At 43.2% G+C, this 22,892-nt stretch overlaps 1 protein-coding gene and 1 long non-coding RNA gene across 3 annotated transcripts in view; one reads left to right on the plus strand and one right to left on the minus strand.

Moving 5' to 3' along the window:
• Nucleotides 1-22,443, plus strand: part of LOC311436303 — an 89,055-nt gene extending 66,612 nt beyond the window's left edge. Inside the window, exons 6-7 of the long non-coding RNA XR_014692735.1 lie at nucleotides 12,277-12,399; nucleotides 21,628-22,443. This is a non-coding gene — a long non-coding RNA (uncharacterized lncRNA). The remainder of the gene's footprint in view (nucleotides 1-12,276; nucleotides 12,400-21,627) is intronic.
• MFAP3L (microfibril associated protein 3 like) lies at nucleotides 3,336-18,839 on the minus strand. Of its 2 annotated transcripts, none has more exons than XM_084518344.1 (4): nucleotides 18,640-18,839; nucleotides 18,095-18,390; nucleotides 7,322-7,729; nucleotides 3,336-4,306 (listed from the first exon to the last, which is right to left on the minus strand). In XM_084518344.1, exons 2-4 carry the CDS (start codon nucleotides 18,114-18,116, stop codon nucleotides 3,444-3,446), a joined length of 1,293 nt encoding a protein of 430 aa, XP_084374470.1. In that variant the 5' UTR covers nucleotides 18,117-18,390; nucleotides 18,640-18,839; the 3' UTR covers nucleotides 3,336-3,443. The 2 variants fall into 2 exon arrangements, with proteins under 2 accessions (XP_084374470.1, XP_084374469.1); XM_084518343.1 differs by having other exon boundaries at nucleotides 3,336-4,309.
• Nucleotides 22,444-22,892: the final 449 nt, after the last annotated feature.

The raw sequence follows: 22,892 nt of genomic DNA on the forward strand, positions 1-22,892 counted from the left end.
ATTAATGAATGTCAGAAATCAAATCCAACACTGATTTCTTGTGCTGCAGAAATCTAGTCATGTTTTGTGAAATTCCAAAAAAGTATTTTAAATGGTGTAAATATATCCTGCAGATCTCTTTTCCTTTCTAAACCTGACCTGGTGCTTTTAGAACACAAACTCACTTGGACAGGATTTTCCAGATGCTGAGTGTTCTACAAACAATTGCTGCTTGGTGATGTGATAAATAAAACAATATAACAAAAGGTGTGCATAGACCAAATACGAGAACAGATTGCTAAATGTCCCTGAAGTGCTTAAGGCGCATGAAAATATGTAACAACGCAAATGTTAATGTTTTCTTAGAACCATCATGGATTTCATATTTGTTAATAGTGTCCTTGCAACAACAAATAGCCATTCCCTAGGAAATACTGCAAAACCAAATTGCTTACTTTATGATAGCACAGCCAGAAAATCTGAAAGAGGAAAGAAGGTTTGGATCTTTGCCCACATAGCTCCCACAGAAGAAAGTACCTGAAAGCATGTAAAAAGCTTTATTCTTTCAGGTGTTATACAATAGATGCATAAAGACACATGAAAAGAGAATGAATACATAAAACAGACCCATTACAATCTGTATTTTCTTTAGATACAGCGCTGTTGTTTTTATTCCGGTAATACCACCAAGCTCAATGTCCAAAGGCTTTACTGGCTAGGCCAGCCCTACCTGTGGCCTCTCAGCTCTGAGTGACTCCAGCTCCAGCAAAGTCAAAGAAGTTCCTTTTGACCTTGCAACAGCAGAAATTCAGCACTGTACCTATTACATGCCTCTAATCCAAATAACTGTTGTTTATAAATAGTTTGCAAAGTGTGCTTGCATTTAAATACACAATCTTTGTGGGCAACCTTTGGAAAAAAATATAATCTGTATCTTCAAGGAAGTTTGCACAGGGACAGTAAAGAAAACCATGGGGATTGTTTGCTCTTCCATATTGCTCAATAAATAAATAATAAACAGTTTGGGCAGCAGTCAGGGTCAGAACTGCCTGGTGCCCAATCACCACATGAATATGTGAAGAGGTCTGATCCACACTGTAAAAAATTTATAATTAAAATACTATTAAAATTAAATATGGTACTTTAATACAATAAGCTAATATTGAACCTTTTTTTGTTACTGAAGTGCAATTTTAAAGTTATTTTTATGCTTTGAAAGAGAACATCATTGCTCATCTGAGCAATTTTAGTTGGGCACCAAGCAGATAACTTCAAAATGAATTACATCGTTTGTAAGTGCTGGGCAGGTAGAAAAAACAAGATGCATCTTTTCAGGAGACTAAGGTGAATAAAAGTAATTCAATGCAAGTTCCTGCTTTTGTTTCTGCCCTCATCTTTTTTCATACTAGAAGCAAATTAAGGGACTTGAAGAAAAACTGATGTGAACACTGAACAGAAATGTACTTTGGACTCAGACAATGAATTAAGTTTGCATCAGAAGTGTTTTCAATCTCACTGGTCAGAAGTGAGGTTCCTCATGGTGCTCTACCCTGTGTTCTAGATTTATATTGCTTCTAAAATATGTCCAGCCACATTCCTAAAGGGACTTTGCCCCTGCGTGTTTCCTTTTGGGTATGTGCAAATGCGTTTTGTATAGATGCCTGCCACAGTGGTAAGCACAAATGTTAGGCAACTAAATGCTGTCATTTTCACAAGTTCAATTGCAGTATCTGAAGACCTTTATTAAACAAGTATTTTTTAATAGGTATACAAAGGGAAGTCACAGGGTGTTCCTGTACTACACTGCTATTGAAGCTCTGCTCTTTAAGAAGTCCACAAAAAACCTCATTGGTTTTTACAGATAGCTGCAACATTGCCTTTGCGTTGTCTTAATGACCTGTGCAGTTAATATAGCTGATTACCTCTGAAGGACACATGTAGATGTGACTACTTCAATAAAACATTCGGAGAGCCATCCGTGCATCATCTCCCCATAGACTTAACTGACTTCTTTTTCTTCAATATACTCGATTCCAGATTTGAGTATCTATACTTACACTACAGTCTTTCTTAAAAACTATCATGTGATTGTTCATTAGTTCCAAATTAAATGTGTGTCAGATAATTAATATGCTATTAAGCCTACAAGGGCTCCTCTTGGAAGTGCTTTCTTTTCAGACTCACTCCAGAAAAGGTCCTTTTTATTGTCTGTCCGCAATAGAAATTAGCACTTTCCTTCCACTCCTCGCGTTTCCTGGCATAAATGTCGATCTTTTTTAATGCCACAATTGCCATAATCATTAAAGCTTTACTGGGGTAAAGTCATGTGTTCTCAAGTAGTGAACATCCTACATATGTAGGAGGTTCTTCAAATACAAAAGAAATTATAACACAGTAAGCAGTTTGTGTGATCATCCTTGTAATTTTACAGCACGCTTTTTAGTGTGGTTGGTTTTTTAATTAGGATAAAACATTCCCAGACTCATTCTTATAGATGAATTTAGGCTTGCCCCTCAGAATACGAATCTGAAAAAAAAAAAAGAGAATCCCAGTAAAAGGGTCTTCTGCCATTTCAGCCTTGTCATCAGCTGTTCCCTGGAGTTTGCAGGATTGCTGCTAATGCACCTGCATGTCTTCTAGTAGGGCTGCACATACTTACTCCTACCAAATTACTACAAAACAAGACATCTGGCAGATTTGCAACTGTTTTCCATATAAACTTCTAGCAGAGTCAGAGATGGTCAAATACATGCAAAAACACCCTGCAGAGCTGTGACTGCAGCATTCTGTAAGATGTTGAAGGGCTTTCCTATCTGTAAAATACACCTCAAAGTTGTTTCTTGATGTGAAAAAAATACCTGTTGGCATCTTCATTCCATGGAAAAGAGAAAACTATTTCCCTTTGTGCCTAAGCAGCCTGGTCTCAAATGAAATGGAAACATTTTAACTTTCCTTAATAGCCCTCTAAATCACAATGCAGCACAGCAAACAGGCTTTGTAAATGGGATCTATTAGGATTTTATTTGGCTATTGGAGTGCTGCCTCTTGGGTAATAACTCAGATTCACAAGACAATACTTGCAAAAATGCAATAGATGGAAATAATGAGAATGAAGGAGGAAAATGAAAACCAGTTTTGTGTTTAGCAAGTTCAAGTGTCCTACATCAAAAACTACCAGTGACTTCAAGAAGCCATTTACAGGTGACTCCAACCTAGAAAATGCTGAGGTAAATGTTTCTTGGAAATACTCCTAACCCCAAAGAGCAATTAATATTAATGTATTAGCAATTATTCTGCCATACATTATGGTAAACTAAAGTCAAATTGAGAAGAAAGTGCCAGATAATCCACATACATGCTTTTGCTATGATAGTCTCCAGGTAAGGCTTAGCGGCAAGTACAATATGCATTTTTAAAAGAGCTCCACCTGATTTTCCTGCTATGCATAGATTCAGGAGTAACTATCATACATGGCTTTCATATATAACACATGTACTTTTGTCATTTGCCAATGCTGTGTCATCAGAACTGAGTTCAGCAGAAGGCTCAGGAGGAGGCTCCACAGGAAGTGCTGGTGCTTGAGGAGTGCCTTCTTCCTTGGTGTCCAGCTGCACGCTTTCTTGTGACTGACCGTCCATGCAGTCCTTTTTGGACAATGGGTGAACTGACACTTTTATTGCAATCTGTTGAGGTGGCTCGTGCAGTGACGATGCGTCTGAGTCAGCTGTGGGAGAGTCACTGCGCTTCAAAGCATTTGGGATCATATACAGCTCATCTGTTTCAGTGGTTTCCTGGCCTTCTGCTGTCTGCCGTACAAAATTCTGTCCTTGCTCCTCCAGACCGACAACCTCCATAATTTCTTCCATTATAGTCCTGCAGTTCATGATGAGAGGTGGCAAAGGTACGCTGCGAGCAAGCTCTTCAATGTAGCGAGCAAATTCCATGGTCTTGAACTGTGTTACTTTGGCAAGCTCGAGCGTTTTGGCTGAAGTGATAATTGGGATACGCTTTGCAATCTCAAAGGCTTTCTGGAGTTTCTCTGCTCCTTCTGTTCTGAAGAATTCATTGATTGCTTTCTCCGTTTTCTTCAGGTGACTGCTCATCATACATAACCGGGTAATGTTCAGTATCATAACAATGGTAAAAGCTACGAGGCAGACAATCATGTAATAGATTCCCATATCTCCAGAAGTATAGACAACCCTCAGTGTCACAGTATTGTTAACGCTGCCATACATATTAGATGCGACACATGTGTATTTACCTCTGTCTTCAAAAGACACGCTGGTAATGTTTAGTAGCCCATTGTCAAGAAACCACCATTTTCCTGCTGGAGAAGAGACAGAATAACTTGGTAAGAATATTTTGTTCACATGATCAGCATAGTCTTAAACATCAGATTTGACCTCAGATTTTAGAGGAGGGAAATAATGTTGACAGGAAGACAAAGAATTTACCATCTCAGAGAGTTTTCTCTCTCTGAGATCCTAGCTAGGTTACTATCAAATCATTGACATCAACTTTGACTATCATAGAATCATAGAACAGCTTGGGTTGGAAGGGACCTTAAAGACCATCTAGTTCCAAACCAACACTTTCCACTAGACCAGGTTGTCCAAACCTGGCCTTGAACACTTCCAGGGATAAGCTTCATCTTTATTCAAACATTGCTACCATTTAAGAGTTGGGGATAAATAGTTTTTTGCTTTATTGTGTGTGATACAATTTATTAAATTGCAACTTTGCTGGAAAAAAAAAATAAATTCAACTCTCATATGAAAGGCTGGAATCAATTCTTTGCCTCATGGAAACCCACCCCTGAAGTTCATACCAGGGATGGAATAGCTGGAAAGTGTATGAGTGCCTCTGTGCTTTCTGAATATTTCACACAGGGAGATACCATACAGAATATTTCCCTGTAAAACAACAGCATAGGCTGATGTAAGTGAACAAGATCATCTCATAAATACTGCTGTGCAGAGGCAGAGTCAGCTGCTTTCTAACACAATCCCAAGCCATTCCTGAGAGTTATCTGTGAAGTCAATGATGGATTTTCAATAATCTTCCACATCAAGGGATTTCAGGTGTTTACCTGAAATTTTGTTTGCTGTATGAAATATGTATTTCCTTACACCTAACCTGCTGCAGTTTAAGTCTGTTGAGGCAGCTGACCAAAGACATTGATTCTGTGATTAGAGGCATAAAACACTACAAAAACCCAGTGCAGTGGATTTAAATCACAAAGCAAGGATTGCAGTCCTGCCACAGGTTGGTATATGTCTTGCTTCTACATTTATTTTTTCCTTTTTGTGGAAATTCTTTTGTTGTTAAGAAGATTGTTCTATTTCTTGCTTTATTTCTTCCATGGAAGAATCTGTGGGCAACTTTGAGACTCAAAATAAGTCTAAAAAAGCCTTTAATTCAGAGCAGTTATGGGCTTTTACCAGTTTGAATTTTTTTCTAACTAAATATGGCTTGTCCAAATTGTTTTTTACATTACCTCCAGTGAAAACCTATATAGAAAATACTCCCCAAGACTCCTACTTCAGTCCATATATGTAATTAATGTAATTATATCTTTTGATAATCCTCATTTAGTGGTGTCAAGCTTACTAGAATTTATAACTTAGCCAAAACAGCACATTTGCCCTAGCTTAGTTCTTGAAAACAGCTGAATCACTTTGCCTGAAATTAAAAAACATAGAATAAACAAAAAAATCAGTCTAAAGCAAACCTTCACACACACACAAATCACTCCAATCAGTTAAAGTTAGGCAAATTTTGAGGGAAACTGTCTTAAAGTGGATGATACTTCCTTCTCCAGCTCTATGATAAGATACACAGTATTGGCTGCTAAACATTTCTTGGAATTGCAGTGTTGGCAAAGTAGGTCTTTATTCAGTGTAAAATGACAAGATGCCTTGCTGATGTACCCTGGCTCCAGCTCTGATAAATGACATAATAGCATTGAACTGTGACTCAAATACTGGTTTTGTGCCAATGGATCCTGGCAGATAGTGTAAGCCTAATGAGAAAACAGTGATTAGAAAAGGTGTCATTGCTGGTTTTGTTATAGCAATTCAACACCTTTTTCAGCCTAACCACATACATAGTAGAGGAATGTCTTATACTAGGAAACAGTTCTTAAAGAAAAAGCATCAATTTCTTAAAGGAGGAGTGCAGTGTTGAAAATCTAGGTTAAAGTTATATTGTCTTAATGCCACATATGTAATTTTTATTGATTTGTTCAAAGTTTTTGCTTACCTACCTGAATGTTTGTGTTAGTAGCTACCTCTCTCAGTCAACTACACAAAGACCTAAAGTTAGACACCTAACTAAATGGGAAAACTTCCAGTGGTAAACTGTAGTAAAACACTCTGGAGCTCTAGTACACAGTATGTTGCCATGACCAGAGAAATTATATCTGAAAGTCTGCATAACTAGCTCAAGTAGTTCTTTTCCCCAGCTTTACAAAGAATGATAAAATACACCTGCTAAGCAGTTTACAGACACACTGTTGAAGCACATATATCTGGCTCAGTCATTACTCCGTCATAACAAAGTTCTCCCTCAGCCCAGCTATTATATAAGCTGTCCTGCATTAGTACGAATTACTAGAAGTTTATTTCATCATGCTGTGAACAAAGCAGTCAGTATGGAAGGATTACATGAGCAAAATACCCTTCCTTCCTAGCAAATATTCCCTATATAACTAGGATTATTCACCAAACCTTTCTTTAAGGAAAACAAGCTCATGTGAAATGGAAGTCTCTGGCAAATACACCTGAAGAGGCTTACTGCAGTCAGGATGGCTCAGACTTGGCTTGTCCCTGTAGACTGCTTCTCCTTTATAGATTTTTCTCTTGGTCATTCAGGGCATCTCCTGTTTCTCACACTCGCATGGCACTATGCATAAAGACAAGAGGGCTAGCAGGGAGTTAGCTGTGTTAAAATCATGGCAATGAACCATATGTCAAGAGAATCCTTCCTTGAGTTGGATAATAGCTTTTCTGTGTTCTTTGGTGCCAAAGGAAACAAAGAGGAAAGAATGGGAAATAAGATCAAACCTGAAGTCTTCCAATGAAAAGAAAACCTGCCCACACCTTAAGCACTTCAGCTTGTTGGTATGTTTTACTATACATAACACATCACAAAAATTATTGTTGTTTTCTTCCCAGGTGTGCACAACACATTTATAGCTGCCATGATCCCAGTGTGCTTTCATATATTTTCCCACAGGCAAACACCATTGTCAGGCCATTAAATTAAGGTTTTTAGTTACCCTGCTGAAATCTGAAGTGTCTCAGGACAGGCTACACTGCTGAGAATAATAAAATCTTACCTTTATTCTCTTCCTCTTGGAGCAGCTGGCCATTGGAGTTGTACCATCTGTAATGCGGACTAGGACTACCTTGGACATTGCAGTCAATCAAGGCACTACTCCCCTCCTTGACTATAATATGGTCGATGCGGGAGATGACCACAGGCAAAGAACCCGTGTTCATGTCAGTGCGGTTGAAAGTGCTATTAGTCACATCCTCAGCAGTCGTCAGAGCTGCTAGTAAGATGACAAGGCGAGTGGTGGGCAGAAAGTACAGAAAGTGGTGGCTGCTCAGTATGTTCATTGTCCTCCGGTGGCACACGCAGCAGGCAGGGAACTGGAGTCGGTGCTGTTGAATGCAGGCCCTTGAGGTGAGGAGGTCACAGGAGAGTTTTACTTTGATCCACGCAATTGTATGTTTAAAATATCCTATAAAATAAATAAATAAGTACAATGAGATGGCATGTATAAACAATCCATTAGATGTGCTCTTTTAAAATAGTGACACATCCATTAATGCATTTCACAATCATCAGCTCAGTGTCTTGTCTAAATGCTAATGTTATCACAGTCCTTTTTCTTACTGGAAAAAGATGCATACATTTTCCTGACAATAGTGTTGTTCAGAGTGGCAGGCGTGGGAGAAGGCTTTTATCACCTAGACACTTAGGAGCAATTTAGCTACAGCAGCAGCTACGGTTTTATTCCAAAAGTTCGATAGACTTCTCTCGCTTATTTTTTTTTAAACATTTGCAAAATCAACAGGAAAACCAAAGGTACAGTGCGTCAAAGCTGTCACTACCAATTCAGTGCTGCATCTCTGTCACGTGCATGGTCTTAGATGAACTGTAAAACGACATCAGAAAGAATTACTCCAGGAAAGGTTTTGGAGCTTGCTAGTGACATAATGATGAGCAAGGTTGCTTCGAGGTCCAAATGGAATCGGGTCTTTTTCATTCCTTATGTGGCATGAATTGTTTTGCCTTCACAGTTTTTACACACTCTCACTACAATATTTTTCCTCAACTAATCATCTACAATGGGCTCTTTCTTAAACAGTGATTTCAGTTTGTAGACAGAGGACAGGGCTTTACAAATGTGCTCTCTATTGGCCACATTACACTCCCAGTGAACACAGCTGGCATTCACTGCTGACTGACGGCACAATGCTGGCCCCAAAATGAGCACCATCAAAAATTTCACCTAGAGTCTGTGGGCCACAAATTATGTTAAAATCACATCAGAATATCTAACTCATGTTTTTGTAAGGTAAATAATACAAACATAATGAAAATTATTAGTTAGAGGAATCTACCTGGAACCTAATATAGAACACAGTAAGTATCCAACAAATTTTCCCCAACTGAACATTTCACTTGCAAAAGGTTTGAGTTTTATTAAAGACCTAGGTGACACCAAAGTATCTCATCTACCTTAGACAAGGTTAGACAGTTCCAGATATATGGGAAACATTAAAATAAAAACAAACAAATAATCCCCTTCCTTCTTTTCTCCTTTATTCAAGAAGGAAAGAAAACATTACTGTCTTTCACCGATTATATTTGAGTTAGGCTGTTTTCTTCTCCATCCTCTGTTCTCTGTAAGGCACTGAACTTGATTTCATACAACTGTTATTAAAAGAGCAAATTAGTTTTTTCTGTGTTGTAGGATGAATCATTACTGGAAATGACAAACCATGTATTTTTAGATAAGCTGCATGCATGGTATGGATGTCTGTCACAATTCCAAGCTTGCTCTCACTTTTCTTCCTTTTTTCTAAATACTCAATATGGAAATATTTGCCTTGAAGAGCCAGACTAATTTTTTAACTTTAAAATTAATATGCAAATCACATTTGTCATAAAAAGCTATAAAAACGTTGACTTCAGAAATCCATTTCCAATTATGCAAACTGCAGAGTCTGTATTTCAGAAGCCCTCTATAGGTATAGCCTGTGTAAATCTGCACTTTGCAAAAAAATCTTCGACTCTGCCTGTTCACTTCAGTAACTATTTACATCTCATTTCTACTACTCCATTAACCTTGGAGACTGCCATTCTTTATGGCTACACATATTCAGCCTATAAAATGTTTTTGTACAGCGTTATAGATCTGCATTGCGCCATACGGAAAAGCCAAAAGACACGTCACACTTCCTGGCAAGGGAGCAGGAACAAAGACTGGCTGGATTAAGACAATGGGAAGGGCAAAAGAACAACATACATTCATCAAGCTTTGTATTGCTAATTACTGGCTGCGGCCAGTAATTACTGTATTTGAGCCTACCGTATTTTTTGATGGCAGAAAAATCTGTAGCAATCAAACACATTGTTTAGCATGGAGAGGAATCAGAATTGCAAAAAGAAATAAAAGATCACCCCAGCAGGTGAGCAGAAACCACGTGAGGAAGGACTCCGGTGTACTGGGAAGCTGGGATCGGTTGGTGACCCACTGAATCCCTGCAGTGTAGGGATGCTATGGATGGATGTTTTGCAGAGTGTGATGGCAGTAACAGCGTGAGGCATGCCTGGTCTGTGTGGTCACCTGTGCTTAACACGGAGCATATGAAAGCAAAAACTGAACTTCTGTGTAGCAGTAACAAATCTGACTGGTTTACGTAGCCAAAGAGCCGATCGCTTGTCTGAAAATAACAGCAGCTCCCTCATTCTGGCACCACAGAAGGATATCATAAATAGCTGCAGTAAAACTTAAGAAATAGAGCCGAATAATTTACATCTACTGTGGGAGATTCATGCCTACTCGTGTCACTCTTGGGAATGTACTTTCCCATGTATGTTCCTGGAATGCAGAATGTTAAGAAAGCACTTAAAACCTCCACAGATGCATTGCTGCTTGAAATAAATACAGTTTGATGGCTGGAATGAGCAATAACCAGGCAGGAGACTTAAAGCAAGATGTTTGGAAACAGTGGCTGCTGCTTTCACATGCCATCCAGGGAAAGGCTCTTGGGTATGTCTGAAGAGTCAGGGAGAGATGTCTCTGAAGGAGTGTTTTAAGCTGCCAGTTTAAACAAATGTTCCCAGGGCAACTAAGAAGTGATAGAGAATCTTCTCTTTGGCACGCATGTCCTAGACACTGTTAGTGAGGCACAAAAAAAATGGAAATAAAAATAAAAGGTTTTCTCAGCCCTACCTAGCAAGAGAAAGTTAAAGGGTGGCCACTCAGGGAGCTGCACATCCCTGCTAATCTGTTGCGCAGGATCACAACAGCTGTAATCAGGGTAGGAGAGCAGGAAGAAGGAGGGGGAGAGAGACAATTGGAAAGGGTAGAAAACGTGCTCACATTGGACTCTGGTGTGAAGGGAGATTTCCTGAGAGTTTCTGTCCTACTGCTTTGCCTTAGGCACAACAGCAGCCTAAAGATATTAGGGAAAACAACTGTAGGAGTCAGCTGCTTTGTTAAACCTAAGTGATGATTCAATCACACAACTAAATGGAGAAAGTAAGGAGACTGAAACAGGGCTGCTGGTGATGTCAGCCCACTTCTGGCAAAGTCATGAGAGAATCCAGGGTACTGGGGAAGTGGGCACAGTGCTATCACGCTGGATCCTGGTCATGACAGGCATTAATTAACTGTGGCCCATGATAAACCTGGTGAAGGCAGCCAAAATGGTAACTTTTTACCTGCCCCTAAGTCAGAGAGCACAGCTAGGTTGACCAGACTAAAACAGAATGCTGCAGTAACTCCTCAAGTCTGAGGATAACACAGGACATAAGACACTTATGTCTGCACTGTAAGGATTTGCTCTCTAGGAACACAATCTCTGCGAGCATTTTTGCCCCCAAATAGGAGATTAATATAAAGCAAAATATATGGTCATGGAAAGAATGGGTGCATTCCTTTCTGCCATCCTCAAAACACACATACAAGATACATGTAGAAGACTTAGAAAAACTATAAGTTTATGGTAGTGTTAATGTGGTTACATACTCTTGCATTTTACTTCTTTTTTTAAACTGTGGTGCATGAAAGGAAAAGAAACACCCTTAGCTGTCCGAGCTACCTCTCCCACTTCCAAAGCTGTAGCGAGGGACAGGCTTACCTCTGGTGGTACCAAAGAATCCCTAAATTCTCCTCCAGCATCTAATACACAGATAACATCCCCTGGCATATTGTATCTGTAGCAAAATTTGCCACTGAAAGACAGTTGCCAGGGTTCCTTGCGTTAAGTGGTTTTGGTTTTTCCTTCTCCAACCCACACAGTGTAAACTGAAAACCTGAAAGTAACAGTGCTGCTCACGGGATTAACTTCCAAGGAAACATACACGAGACAAGCCACATGAGGGAACTATGACAGGTTTTCCCTCTAAGTGACAGGACTCTGTCGCCACACGCCTGCCGCTCCAGATCAGCAGCACCGGCGAGCTTCAGGGCCGCTTCAGACCTCGGGGCACCTCTGCGCTCGCCCCTTACCTCCCGAGGCAGTCCTGTGAGAGGAGAGGGCAGCTTCAGCCGAGCGGCAGGAGGCCGTGCGGAGCGCCGGCGCAAAGCGGGGCAACTGCCGCTCTCTGACAGCCCCGAGAAGCTGCCGGGGGGACACCTCGCCCCCTCGCCCCCAGCCAGCCCGCAGCCGGGGCTCCGGGGGCAGGCAGAGCCCTGGGACCCAGCAGCAGCCCCGCTGCCCTACCCACTGCTGGCCCCTGCCAGCTGCTGGTGCCGGGCTTCCAGAACTATTACACATTTTTCTTCTAAGTGACGGAACAGCTGCCCCTATGGTGTTACCTATGCATTTTTAGCTACAGAAGTTCCCTGGAAATAGGCTCAAAACCAAGCAGAGCTGCAGGCTGATGGTATTACTCCTAACCGTGAAATGGACCAACCTGAGGTTAAAATTTCTCAGTCCACAACCATCAGTGGTCTGATGAGAAGACACTTGCAGTTCAGACTGGCTGGGAACATTTATCACTCAGAGACATGTTGTGGTCTGACTGACCCTTTATTTTTTCATGTTGCAGATGAGTTTACTTCCCAGTATTTCTGCCACCAAGGAAAAGGACTGCGGGTGAGGGGCTACATTTCTAAGTACTGCATTTGTGCAGAACGATGTGATGACAGCGCACACAAGAACAGAAAAGGAGGTCAGTGATGTATACCTTTTCCTGGCTTGATTTCTTCTGTAAGACTTGCCTGTTCCTGTACTTGGAATTATGTGTAATCCTATTAACTGTGAGGTTATTCAATTCAGAAGTGAAGCACCAGAAGTTAGCTCATTGTACAATGCATAAATTACATTCCAATAGCTTTAGCATCACAATGCTGTCTTGCTTAACTTGTAAGTGATCAAGAAAATGAAATGATTTTCACTCTAATTCTCATTTGTCTATAAATAACTATAAAGATGATGCTACAAAATTAAGGCTAATCCTTTATTATTTAAAAACTACTTACTACACTCCATCTTCAGACCAATCCCCTCTCCTAGTTGCCACAGGCAATGCCTTTTCAAAGTGGACAGCAGTAAAAACTAACAGGTGTTACTGGAACAGGAATGCAGAAGAATGAACCATGTGGCATAATAACGGCACAGAGAAGCTAAGAAGCTGGCTGCCAGCTCATAGGCTTAAGAGCAAGAACCACTTAAGGAAAAGGTTAAGCTGTTAGGGTCCAGACAGGCAAGTGAAGAGAAATATCACTCATTTAACAACTAGCAGCAATGTTCTGACTTATTTCTCTACTCATTTGTTAGTCAATAAAATATTAAGGCTTGGTTCTGAAACAGCTGCTCTGTTCATTCTTCTGGGGAGGACTTCAGTCCTCCACAGTCCTATCCGCTTCCCTGGCTATGTCAAAAAGGTGGCACATTGGTAATGTTCATAGGTTGAAGAGCTTCCTTCTGCCCATCTGGGCTGGTGCTTCCCAACTGGGCAGCAGCTCCCAGCTTATTTATGTGTTTGAGTCTCTTTGGCTGTATTGAGCTGCCTGGGAATGCTGGAAAGTTGCCTTCACAATCCCCTTTATAATCCTTTTAAATATCAGTATTTTAGAATGAGGAGACAAGCTGAGAGTGTTGACTACAGCCTAATAGAAAATGTGCTTGCCCTTATCCACTGTACTTACACAGCCAATGGTGTCTTTACCATTTAGAGAGGACTTATTTCCAGCCTAAGTAACTAACGAAACACCAAGGTAAAGAACTAATAACTTATTTGGGATAGCTGCAGTATTACTTTTTTATTTTTCCTGACACGTAACAGTCAGATTCTAAAGTTCGTGGGCTATTACCTGCTGTTAAGTCAGGCTTCTTGATGCTACAGAACACTTGGTTCTGGTAAATCTAATCTTGAAATGGAATAAAGCAGAGATAAGCCAAAGACAGACTAAGATAACCTTTACAGACTACTGACTTCAGAGGATAGATGAGTAGGAAGAGATGTTATTAAAAATACATACAAAATTGAATGATGTAAAGAAGACAGCTGAGGCATACGTATTCACTGTTTCTCATAATACTAAAACAAGACCAATTTCAGCGGAACTGAGGTGGAAGATGGGACAGTGGGAAGAAAGAGAAGGAAGATCCTTTTATTAACATATACCTAGACAAAAATTTATTCACACAAGGTAAAATAAGGAAATTAATGAAGATTCAAGAGAGACCATATATAATTTACATGCAAAGGTTCCTGGATTATGATCATCTGTGCAGTACGTGGGGATTTATCTTTCTTCTGTGTATTCCTTGTCCTCTAAATGTACGGCTCTGGGTAGTGAATGAGAATGGCTGTTGGTATGGCAACTCAAACTCCTTTTTAGGACTCTTTTAAGTTAATTTTATGTTTCATAGACACTGGTAAACTATTCCAGGCAAACATTTATGAATTTGTTTTAGAAGGTGACAAACGGTAAATAAATAAATAAAGAAAATGGAAACATCAGGGCCAAAGCTTATTCTACCATTAACAGCAGAAATGGAGTAAAACTCACAATGAGTATCTTTCAAAATTATTTTGTTCTAGACGCAACCAACACTGTAGGGGAGTAAAGTTAATGACCGTAAAGATTCATTTATTTCAGTTTCAAGGTTCAATAGCGTATCAATAAATACAGCATGAAAGTACTAAGCAAAAAGGTTATTCCACATTCTGTATTTGTGACCGAACTTACCCCACATAGATAAAAACATCCTGTATGCTATATCCAGACTCTCTGGGTAGGGAATGAAGCACACACCATCCTATTCAGCAATGGTAAAATGAAATTCTTCATCCTCCAGATGTTGCCTTTACAACCATATTAATATTTTAGAAGCCTAATTGCAAATAGGTATTTTACTGTCAAGTTCTCCTCAGTACTGTTCCTCTTTGTCCTACTTCATGCTGTGATATTGCAAAACTAGCCAGCATATGGAATCCTGGAGACTTTAAAACCCCTTTTGCTTTAAAAACTTGAATGGTAGCATTGATTTAACTATGTCTTTGAGCGGTCTGGTGGTTGTTCTCCTTACTCAACAAATGCTCAAAGACCTTAATCCATTAACCTAAAAATGAATAGATGAAGCCTATTGTTAGGTAATTACTGGAGAGATTATTTAAAAGTACCTCAAGAATGCCAAACCTCTGAAAAATTCCCTTCTGATGTTGCAGTTCCTGTAATCTCAGCACCTCTGCTATATCAAGTCAACTTTTTGTGAAATACACTGAAAAAAAAATGCTTAGGGAATTTGGATACTTTTCACTAAATAAGTTGTAGTTCATATGCACGCTATTATATGGGATGAGCAATTTGACTGTTTTCTTGCCCGTGTTTTAATGACTGTCATAAAAACAAAGTAAAACTTTATATTTAGTGGAAAAGCTTGCTGTTTTTATTCAAGACAAGTACTGTGGTAGAAATGTCCTTCTTCTGAGGTGTAGGCTACCCAAATCATAAAGCAGATTCAACCCTGTCAGTAGTGGAGAGACTTTTAAAGGCACATCTGATGTTTGACTAGGTATAAACTCTTTACAGGACTTGGAATGTTCCAAATAAATACTTCTTCTATGGAGATTACCTAGATTAATTTAGCATTTGTATTTATTTGGAGGCTGGACAACTGCCACTCAATGTAGTTTTGTGTACAAAGCTATTATTCTGGAAACATCTGTATGGCTTTAAGAGACACTTGTTTAACTCCTTGCAAGCTTTCAGCATAGCTGCTGCTGTTTTACTGTTGGCAGTAAATGCAGATGGTTCAATGCCTGAAAGTCCCCTTTGTTGAGAAAGGGGTAACAAAGAAGACGCAGAGAATCTCTCCCACGCTTCCACATACACATGGCCTGGCCTCACCAATTTCTAGGTATCTTTCCTTTTCCTTACTCACCTCTTATCTTCTATTTATACCAGCACTCTGTAGGCATTATTCTGCAAACAGTCTAAGTCACTGAAGTCAGCAAATACAACAGATCTTATATGTTCTCAGCATGGCTTATCTGTTCTTAGTGGAAGGAACACAGCAATGTGGAATGGGGCCCAATTCATTTCCTTCTACTTTCTCTTCTTTTGAGCTGTTTGCCAAAGCTAACCATCCTTCAGGCATATCTAATTGTTTTCTTTTTCCAAATGAAGATGAAAAATTCTAGATGTTAGATGTTCAAACAAGATGTAAAATTAAAAATTAGGTTTTCTTTAAACAAAGATATGAAGGGCTTTGCAGAGCTAAAACTTCTACTATTTAATTTCTAAATTTTGTACGTGCTTTGAATAAGTGAATATTTTCAATTCGCTACATACAGTTTAACTAGAAACAGTATTTTAATAAAAGGCTCCCATTAAGTGGGAATATAAAAGAGAATAAAAAAAAAAACTGGGAGAACACAGTAAAGTATGACTAATTCATCTATGTCCCCATAGAATTGCAAGATGCATATAATTACCAGCTTTTAATGACTGTTTTTCACATTTATTGGTTTCCGGGATACTGCGCAAAGAGGTTACACGTGGGTGCTGGGATTAGGACAGGATTAAATTTGTGAGGGGGAATTTAAAGGAATCTAACCATTCGTGACTGATTGCAGTGGAAAAGATCATTTTAGGTTAAAGTGCATGTTCCTACTTCCCCCACGAGAATCAAGAGGGGACAGCAGACAGGATTCAAAGGAGTTTGCATTGCATCACACAGAAACTTGAGTCTTGCTTGTATACAAGTGAGATCAATACAGCCCTTTCCTAGTGCATCAATATATGGCCATAATTTAGGTGCAATCATTTAGGTAGAACTCACAAATTTACTAAAGAATGTCTTGCAATTCAGACTTTTGTGCCATTTTATCTACTCTGGACTGAAAAATGTGACTAATATTGCAGTCGCATGACTGCCTAACCATCTTTTGACAAGCTGACCACAGATTCTGCACGGAACACCTAGCACAGCAACATCATGCTGAAATAACTGTTCAGAAACATGCTCGTAAATGAAAACTGTACCATGTGAACTGCTACACCATAGCACACCACAGCCCACTGGCATTGTGCACCCACTATCCAGGAACAAGACATACTGGAGAAAACCCAGTAGTGCCGGTAGGAGTGGGCACCGTGCGGTCACACAGGTGTGACTGGGGACTGCACGCACAATGGCGCGGTGGCAATGCAGTGTGCAGTGCCTGTTCCTGCGTGACTTGAAAATATCAGCAGAAATCTTTTGTTGCTATGAAACTCTCAGAGTGGCAGGACAATTAAATGTTAAACCTAAATAGGCTGTTCTTAATGTAATTCCCCCATTTGTTGTGGCCCTCTTCCAAAATAAGAGATTTACACATCTGTACAGAGTTCCTTATTTCTGATAATCAGGCACCACTTTCACCACTTTACTCTGAAGTAAGACAGTCCACTACCAATTTTTTTTTTTTTTTTGTTACCTAAATGAAAATCACTAAATAATTTGAATTCCTCTATCTTGATAGAGGAACTTACAGGAGAAGGTACAAGTTTTGTCTGCCCTTCACACCTTTCCTGCCTGACAGATTTAAAAGAAAAAAAAAAAAAAAAAAAGATGTTCTAAAATGCTGTTATGGATAATTTTAATCACAGTAACTGGTGAAAGGTAATACTGTTTTGGAAGTGATGTTTCTCAGATGGGTCTGTATGTGGTTAGAAAATGCCACTGCTTCACTTAGCAGAACTAAGTAACAGAATTAAGACTACAGAGAGACGTCTGCAAGGGTGCTGATCTGCATGGCCAGGCAGCAGCTCAGAGCATCAGGGATGAAAAAATTCCAGGCAGTATCGAGCAGCCAGGTCTTACGCTACAGTCTTCTGGTGACAGTTAGCACAGCTATTTTATCTGTAAGCTTTCTCAACGGAAACCTGCCTGTGTTGGACAAATACCAGATATCTCTGTAACAAAAGTGGGAAGAAAGCTTTTTCTTGGTGATGGTCTGCGATTTGTCTAAGTATCTGAAAAAAATAGTATATATGCGACGTGCACTCAAGCTGTGTGAGTTGCACTCAGAATCTAGTGATGTTGATATACTGCAGTCTAGATTAGATGGCTTTCAAGAAAGAAAGAAAGAAAGAAAGAAAGAAAGAAGATTCCTACTACAGCAACCACCGGTACCCAATGGTGCTGTTGCTAACTGTACACACTAAGCCAGACAAAAGATTCCTGCCAAGCAAACATTGCCTCCGCTAAAAGGAGATCTGCCGTATTTTGTCCTACTGCAGTGAAGAGAGAAACTGTTCCGTAATGCATTGGCTCTTACCAACTAAAACGCTGCGTTTTCCCCTTTAAACCCCTTTGCGTTACCCACCACGAGCTAACTTCACATTTTTTTTTTTTTTCAGCCAAATACGTACCAAACGAGGTCGCATTTTGCATTTGGCGTTGCCCGCAGCCGGTGCGTCTCCTCCCGCGCGGGGTTAGCAGGGGGGCTCCGCAGGAGTCGCTCCAGGGCACCCCTCGGGGGGCCGAGACCGCGCAGGCAGCGCACCCGCCGCACGCCCGCCGCTCCGGGCCGCCTCCTCCTCGCTCCAGCCGCTTGCCCGGCGCCGCTCCAACCCGGCCCGTCAGGCACCAGCAGCGCCGGCGAGCTTCAGGGCCGCTTCAGACCTCGGGGCACCTCTGCGCTCGCCCCTTACCTCCCGAGGCAGTCCTGCGAGAGGAGAGGGCAGCTTCAGCCGAGCGGCAGGAGGCCGTGCGGAGCGCCGGCGCAAAGCGGGGCAGCTGCCGCTCTCTGACAGCCCCGAGAAGCTGCCGGGGGGACACCTCGCCCCCTCGCCGCCAGCCAGCCCGCAGCCGGGGCTCCGGGGGCAGGCAGAGCCCAGCGGAGCCGGGCAGCGGGCAGCGGGCAGCGGGCAGCGCCCCCCCGAGCGCAGCGGCCGCCCCCCCGCCGCCCGCTCACCTGCGCGGCGGCCGCCCCCCGGCAGCGCCCGCCGCCGCCGCGCCCCTCAGCGCGCCCCGCGCAGCGCCATGCCGGGCCCGGGGCGGGCGGAGCGCGGCGCTGCCGCAGTCCGTGGGGCCGGGCCGAGCCGAGCCGTGCCGTGCCGAGCCCTGCCGAGCCGAGCCCTGCCGAGCCGAGCCGTGCCGTGCCGCAGCGCTGCCCCCCGCACCGCCGGCGCCGGCAGGGAAAGTAGGTCAGGGCGGCACTGAGCATGCTCGGGGCCGGGCCGGGGGGCGGCCCCGGGGCCCGCGGGGGGCGGCCGGGGGCTGGCGGCGCATCCCTCGGCGGGGGCACGGGGCGCGGGGCCGCCCGCTGCGGGTCCCGTCGGGCGCGGCCGCACGGGGCGGTGAGGGGAGCGGCGGGGGCACGCGGCGGGGGCTGGAGCTGCCGGGGGAGCGGGGGGTCAGGGCCGCGGCTCTGCGGGGCAGGTGCCGAGCCCGCCAGGAAAAGGCGAAGGGGAGAGCAGCGGTGGTGCAGAGAACAGGGGGACGCTGACCCCAGGGAGCCGTGCCGAGGGCCCGGGCGCTGGCCACACCGCCTGGCCCGCAAGGAGAGCAGGGATGGGTGCGGGCACTGGCAAGAGCAGGGCTGCCGGCAGCCTGCCTCCTGCTGTCCAGGGTACCGGGATGGGCGAACTGGCAGGCAGCGGGGAAGCAGCAGCTGATGTTGTCAGGTTGCGCCAGAGCCAGGTGCCAACCGAGGGAACAGGTCGTGATTGCTTCTCGCTCGCCCAGCCAAGCATTTGGTTGACGGAGGAGCTGTTTCGGTCACAGGACCTTACTTGCAACTGACCTGTGACTTACGCTGGCTTGGCTGCTGCTCTCTGTGTGCATGTCAGGTATACATTGAATTTCCGTATTTAGAAAATTCACACATTTTTGTTTAGTCCATCTCCAAGTGGCTACCACCTTGCAGTAAACCCGTGTTCTGGGAAATGGCTGTAGGAATTCAGATACCAACACACCCGTTGAAGAGGCAGCACTGCTGGGATTTTTATATTCACATCCATGTCTTGCTGTGAGCCCACCACTGACATTAGAGCCACCAGTTATTTGCCCTGGGCCCCTTCCTGGGAGGTCACCATCTCCCATGCTTCATGTGGCTCCCATGCCTGTCCTCCCAGTCGCTGTAGCTGTTCTGTGAGCAGCTCAGAAGGGAGATGTAGCCACGGAGGCTGCAGTGCTCTTCGTGGTCTGGAGCAGGTAGGCAGCAAGGACTTGCGCCACCACAGTGGTTAAAAGCAACGGTGAGTGCTGCTAGCCTGCAGTTTCCTTCAGTTCAGTGCTTCCTCTGTGTTGCCCACTTCTTCCTTCCTTCCCCATCTCCCACTCTTGCAACCAGCGTGTAACAGCCTTGAGGAAGAGAGCTGAGTGGTAAAGGGGAACTGCCTTTTCCAGCACCAACTGTGCACAGCTGCTCTCTGACCATAAACTGATGGCCAGAGGAGGATGGCCCTGCAGCAGGTCAGGCTGCCTTGCCCAGGATTTGAAATGGCTGATCCTGCGCTTGCTGCCGGCGTGAGATACACTTACCTGGTATATTCTCTGTGTCTCATATGCCGCAAGCTTGGCGTGCTTTCTGAACTGACTGTGCACCCTGGTGGCTATGTTTGATGCCTTTGGTGCATAGGAAGTGCTAGTTAGGGTCCCTGGGAGATAGCGGGAGTGCTAGCTTCAAACTCGTGCAGTGTCTGAAATGCTGGTTTGTCAGGTGTGCAGACCTGTGCAGGTGCTTTCCTTCCTGACTTTCTGGTCGTACCTCCACGTGCGCACAGAGGTCAGCTGCGCGGGGGCTGGAATGCAGGCCTTCCGGACGTGCACTCCAGCTCCCAGTTAGCTATCAAATCTGCTTAATTTACTTGAGATTAAATTATATACAGCTGAAAGAGCTTAAAGAATAAAACTGGGAATGTTGTGCTTTTGTTCAATAATGCCTGCCGCAGATAAACACTGACCTTTTATATTTAGTACTACAGTGAGCACATTTTACCCACAGCATTGTTTAATAGGAGAAATCCGTTTACCTTACAGTAAACAGCATTTTGGTATCACTAATTAGTGGTATCTGGACAGCAGAATCAGGCAAGCTTTGTAATCAAGCCGTTGGAAATTTAAGATAAAATTAACTTGTATGTTTAGGGTAATTCAGGTCCCTCCATCCACTCAGTGGAGTAGACATAAAAAAGGCTGAGACAAGCCTGTGCACCACACGACATAAGGTAACAGCAGAGAAAGAAAAGAAAAAAGGGAAGCTTTCAAGTGTTATTGTAGAAAATAGCCACATTTGATAGCTTACCAATCAATATAGATGCATGAGGTGATATTCCATTTAGAAATCAGATGCAAAGCTGGTGGCACCTCTGTAATAACGTATTTAAGAAAGGGTGAAAAATGCTACGCAGCAGTTGTGAGAGAGAGGAGTGGGAAAAATGTGAGACAACCAGCCCTGCAGCTCTTGAGGTCAGTGCAGCAGGAGGGCAGGAGGTGCTCCAGGCATGCAGCAGCAGTTCCCCTGCAGCCTGTGGAGAGGCCCCTGGTGGAGCAGGCTGTCCCCCTGCAGCCCATGGGTCCCACAAGGAGCAGATCTTGGATATAGTACTTTTGCAGGTCTTTCTGTCACTGGCAGCCTTTGCACTTTAATCAGCATCTGCCCCTGGAGTGCCAGTTGTTTGCTTTGCCCATGTCTTCACCAGAGACCAGTAGTGTGCAACTGCTTCCTTCCTGAAACACTTCTTTCTGCACAGTTTCTTGGTGTGTCTTGTGCCACTTTCTCCAATTTCTTCGCAATTTCCTTCAGGATTTCAGATGACCTCTGAGAATATTTTTCTGTTTCAGTTTTATACTTTGCTCTTCGGGGAGCCTCGGGATGTCAGCTGGGCTCCAACACAGGATCCAGCTGAGACACAGGAGAAGCCCTCCCTGTGAGGGTACTCATGCGATCTCCCTGCAGGTCAGCACCAGAATCCAGCCAGGAAGCTGGGTAACCATCACCCACAGCCACACCTGGGGGATCGCCCTGAGGCTTAGGGACAGGATCACGCTGAGGAGCGGGGAAGCCATCCCTACATACCTACAGGGACAGCTTTAGGATGTCATCGGGGCTCAGGAGCAGGACTCCACTGAGTGGCTTGACCGCAGCGGCATGTGGGATGTTCCCGAGGCTTAAACCCAGGATCAAGCTCTGCTGAGCACATGCCATCATCCACTCCTAGTGTTCACTGTGGAGCAGCCCAAGCACCCTGGACATTCAGGGCCACCAGGAGGAGGATTCGGGGACCGGCCTCTGGGGGGCAGCCCCATCCTCTCATCTCATAGAAGCCGTCCTTGAAGCCCCGTTGCTGCCAACACCTTGCCATGTAAACCCAGTGCAAGGAGACAGTTCTTTTGGTAACTGGCAGGGGAGAGAGCTTGCTTTGTACCAGTCCTGTCAGAAATACCTTACTCTGGATCATGTCCTAGAGTGTTGTGGCTTAATCATTGTGTTCTGTTCTCAGTCCTCCTCCTTACATTTTGAAGTAAACTCAAATTTAAAAACATTAGGTATGAAGCTTTTGATCTTACAGTGTTTTTTAAGTTTAGCTCGTAAAACCACGTAGAGATAATTGTTGCCTGAGGTTCTGGATTTGTTACCTTCCAGTTCTGTTGATTTTGTCCTTTTTGTCCTCTACAAATGTATGGATAGGAATGACCAAGTAAGTTTTATTCCTCCCTATGCCTTCTCTTCTAAGGTATGCAGTAAAATAAAAAGCTTGGTTTTCTACCTCCACTACGACCCTTCTTTTTTGTTCTACCTGGGAGAGGAAGAATTTTTGTGTAGAAGACTTTCACTGCAGTGATCCATTTTCCTTACTGATTTCTGAGGGAGCTTCCTGAGCTCTGATGTAAACACACTCCAAAAGTGAAGCAAAAACATTGATTATGTGGTCACTTGAATGCTCTCTTGCACAAGATGGTATTGGACAGTTTTGTGCACATTTGTATTTGTGACGAAGGTGGTACTGCTCGGGCTCCTCAGCAGTGTGGGCATCAGAAAGCCTAACCACATGGCTATGCTAAACCAAAGTCAGGTATATCTGTAGAAATTGTTGGCCCCTAAGGGGAGAATGAAATACACACCTCTTGTGATTTGAAGGGAAAATTTCACAATGAAGGAACAAAAAACTAGCTTCAGAGGGCTTGGAGCCATTGTTTAAAAGTTGCCAAGCTCTTTAGGAC

The sequence above is a fragment of the Aythya ferina genome (assembly GCF_964211825.1).
Source record: "Aythya ferina genome assembly, chromosome: 4".
Taxonomy (NCBI): Eukaryota; Metazoa; Chordata; class Aves; order Anseriformes; family Anatidae; genus Aythya; species Aythya ferina.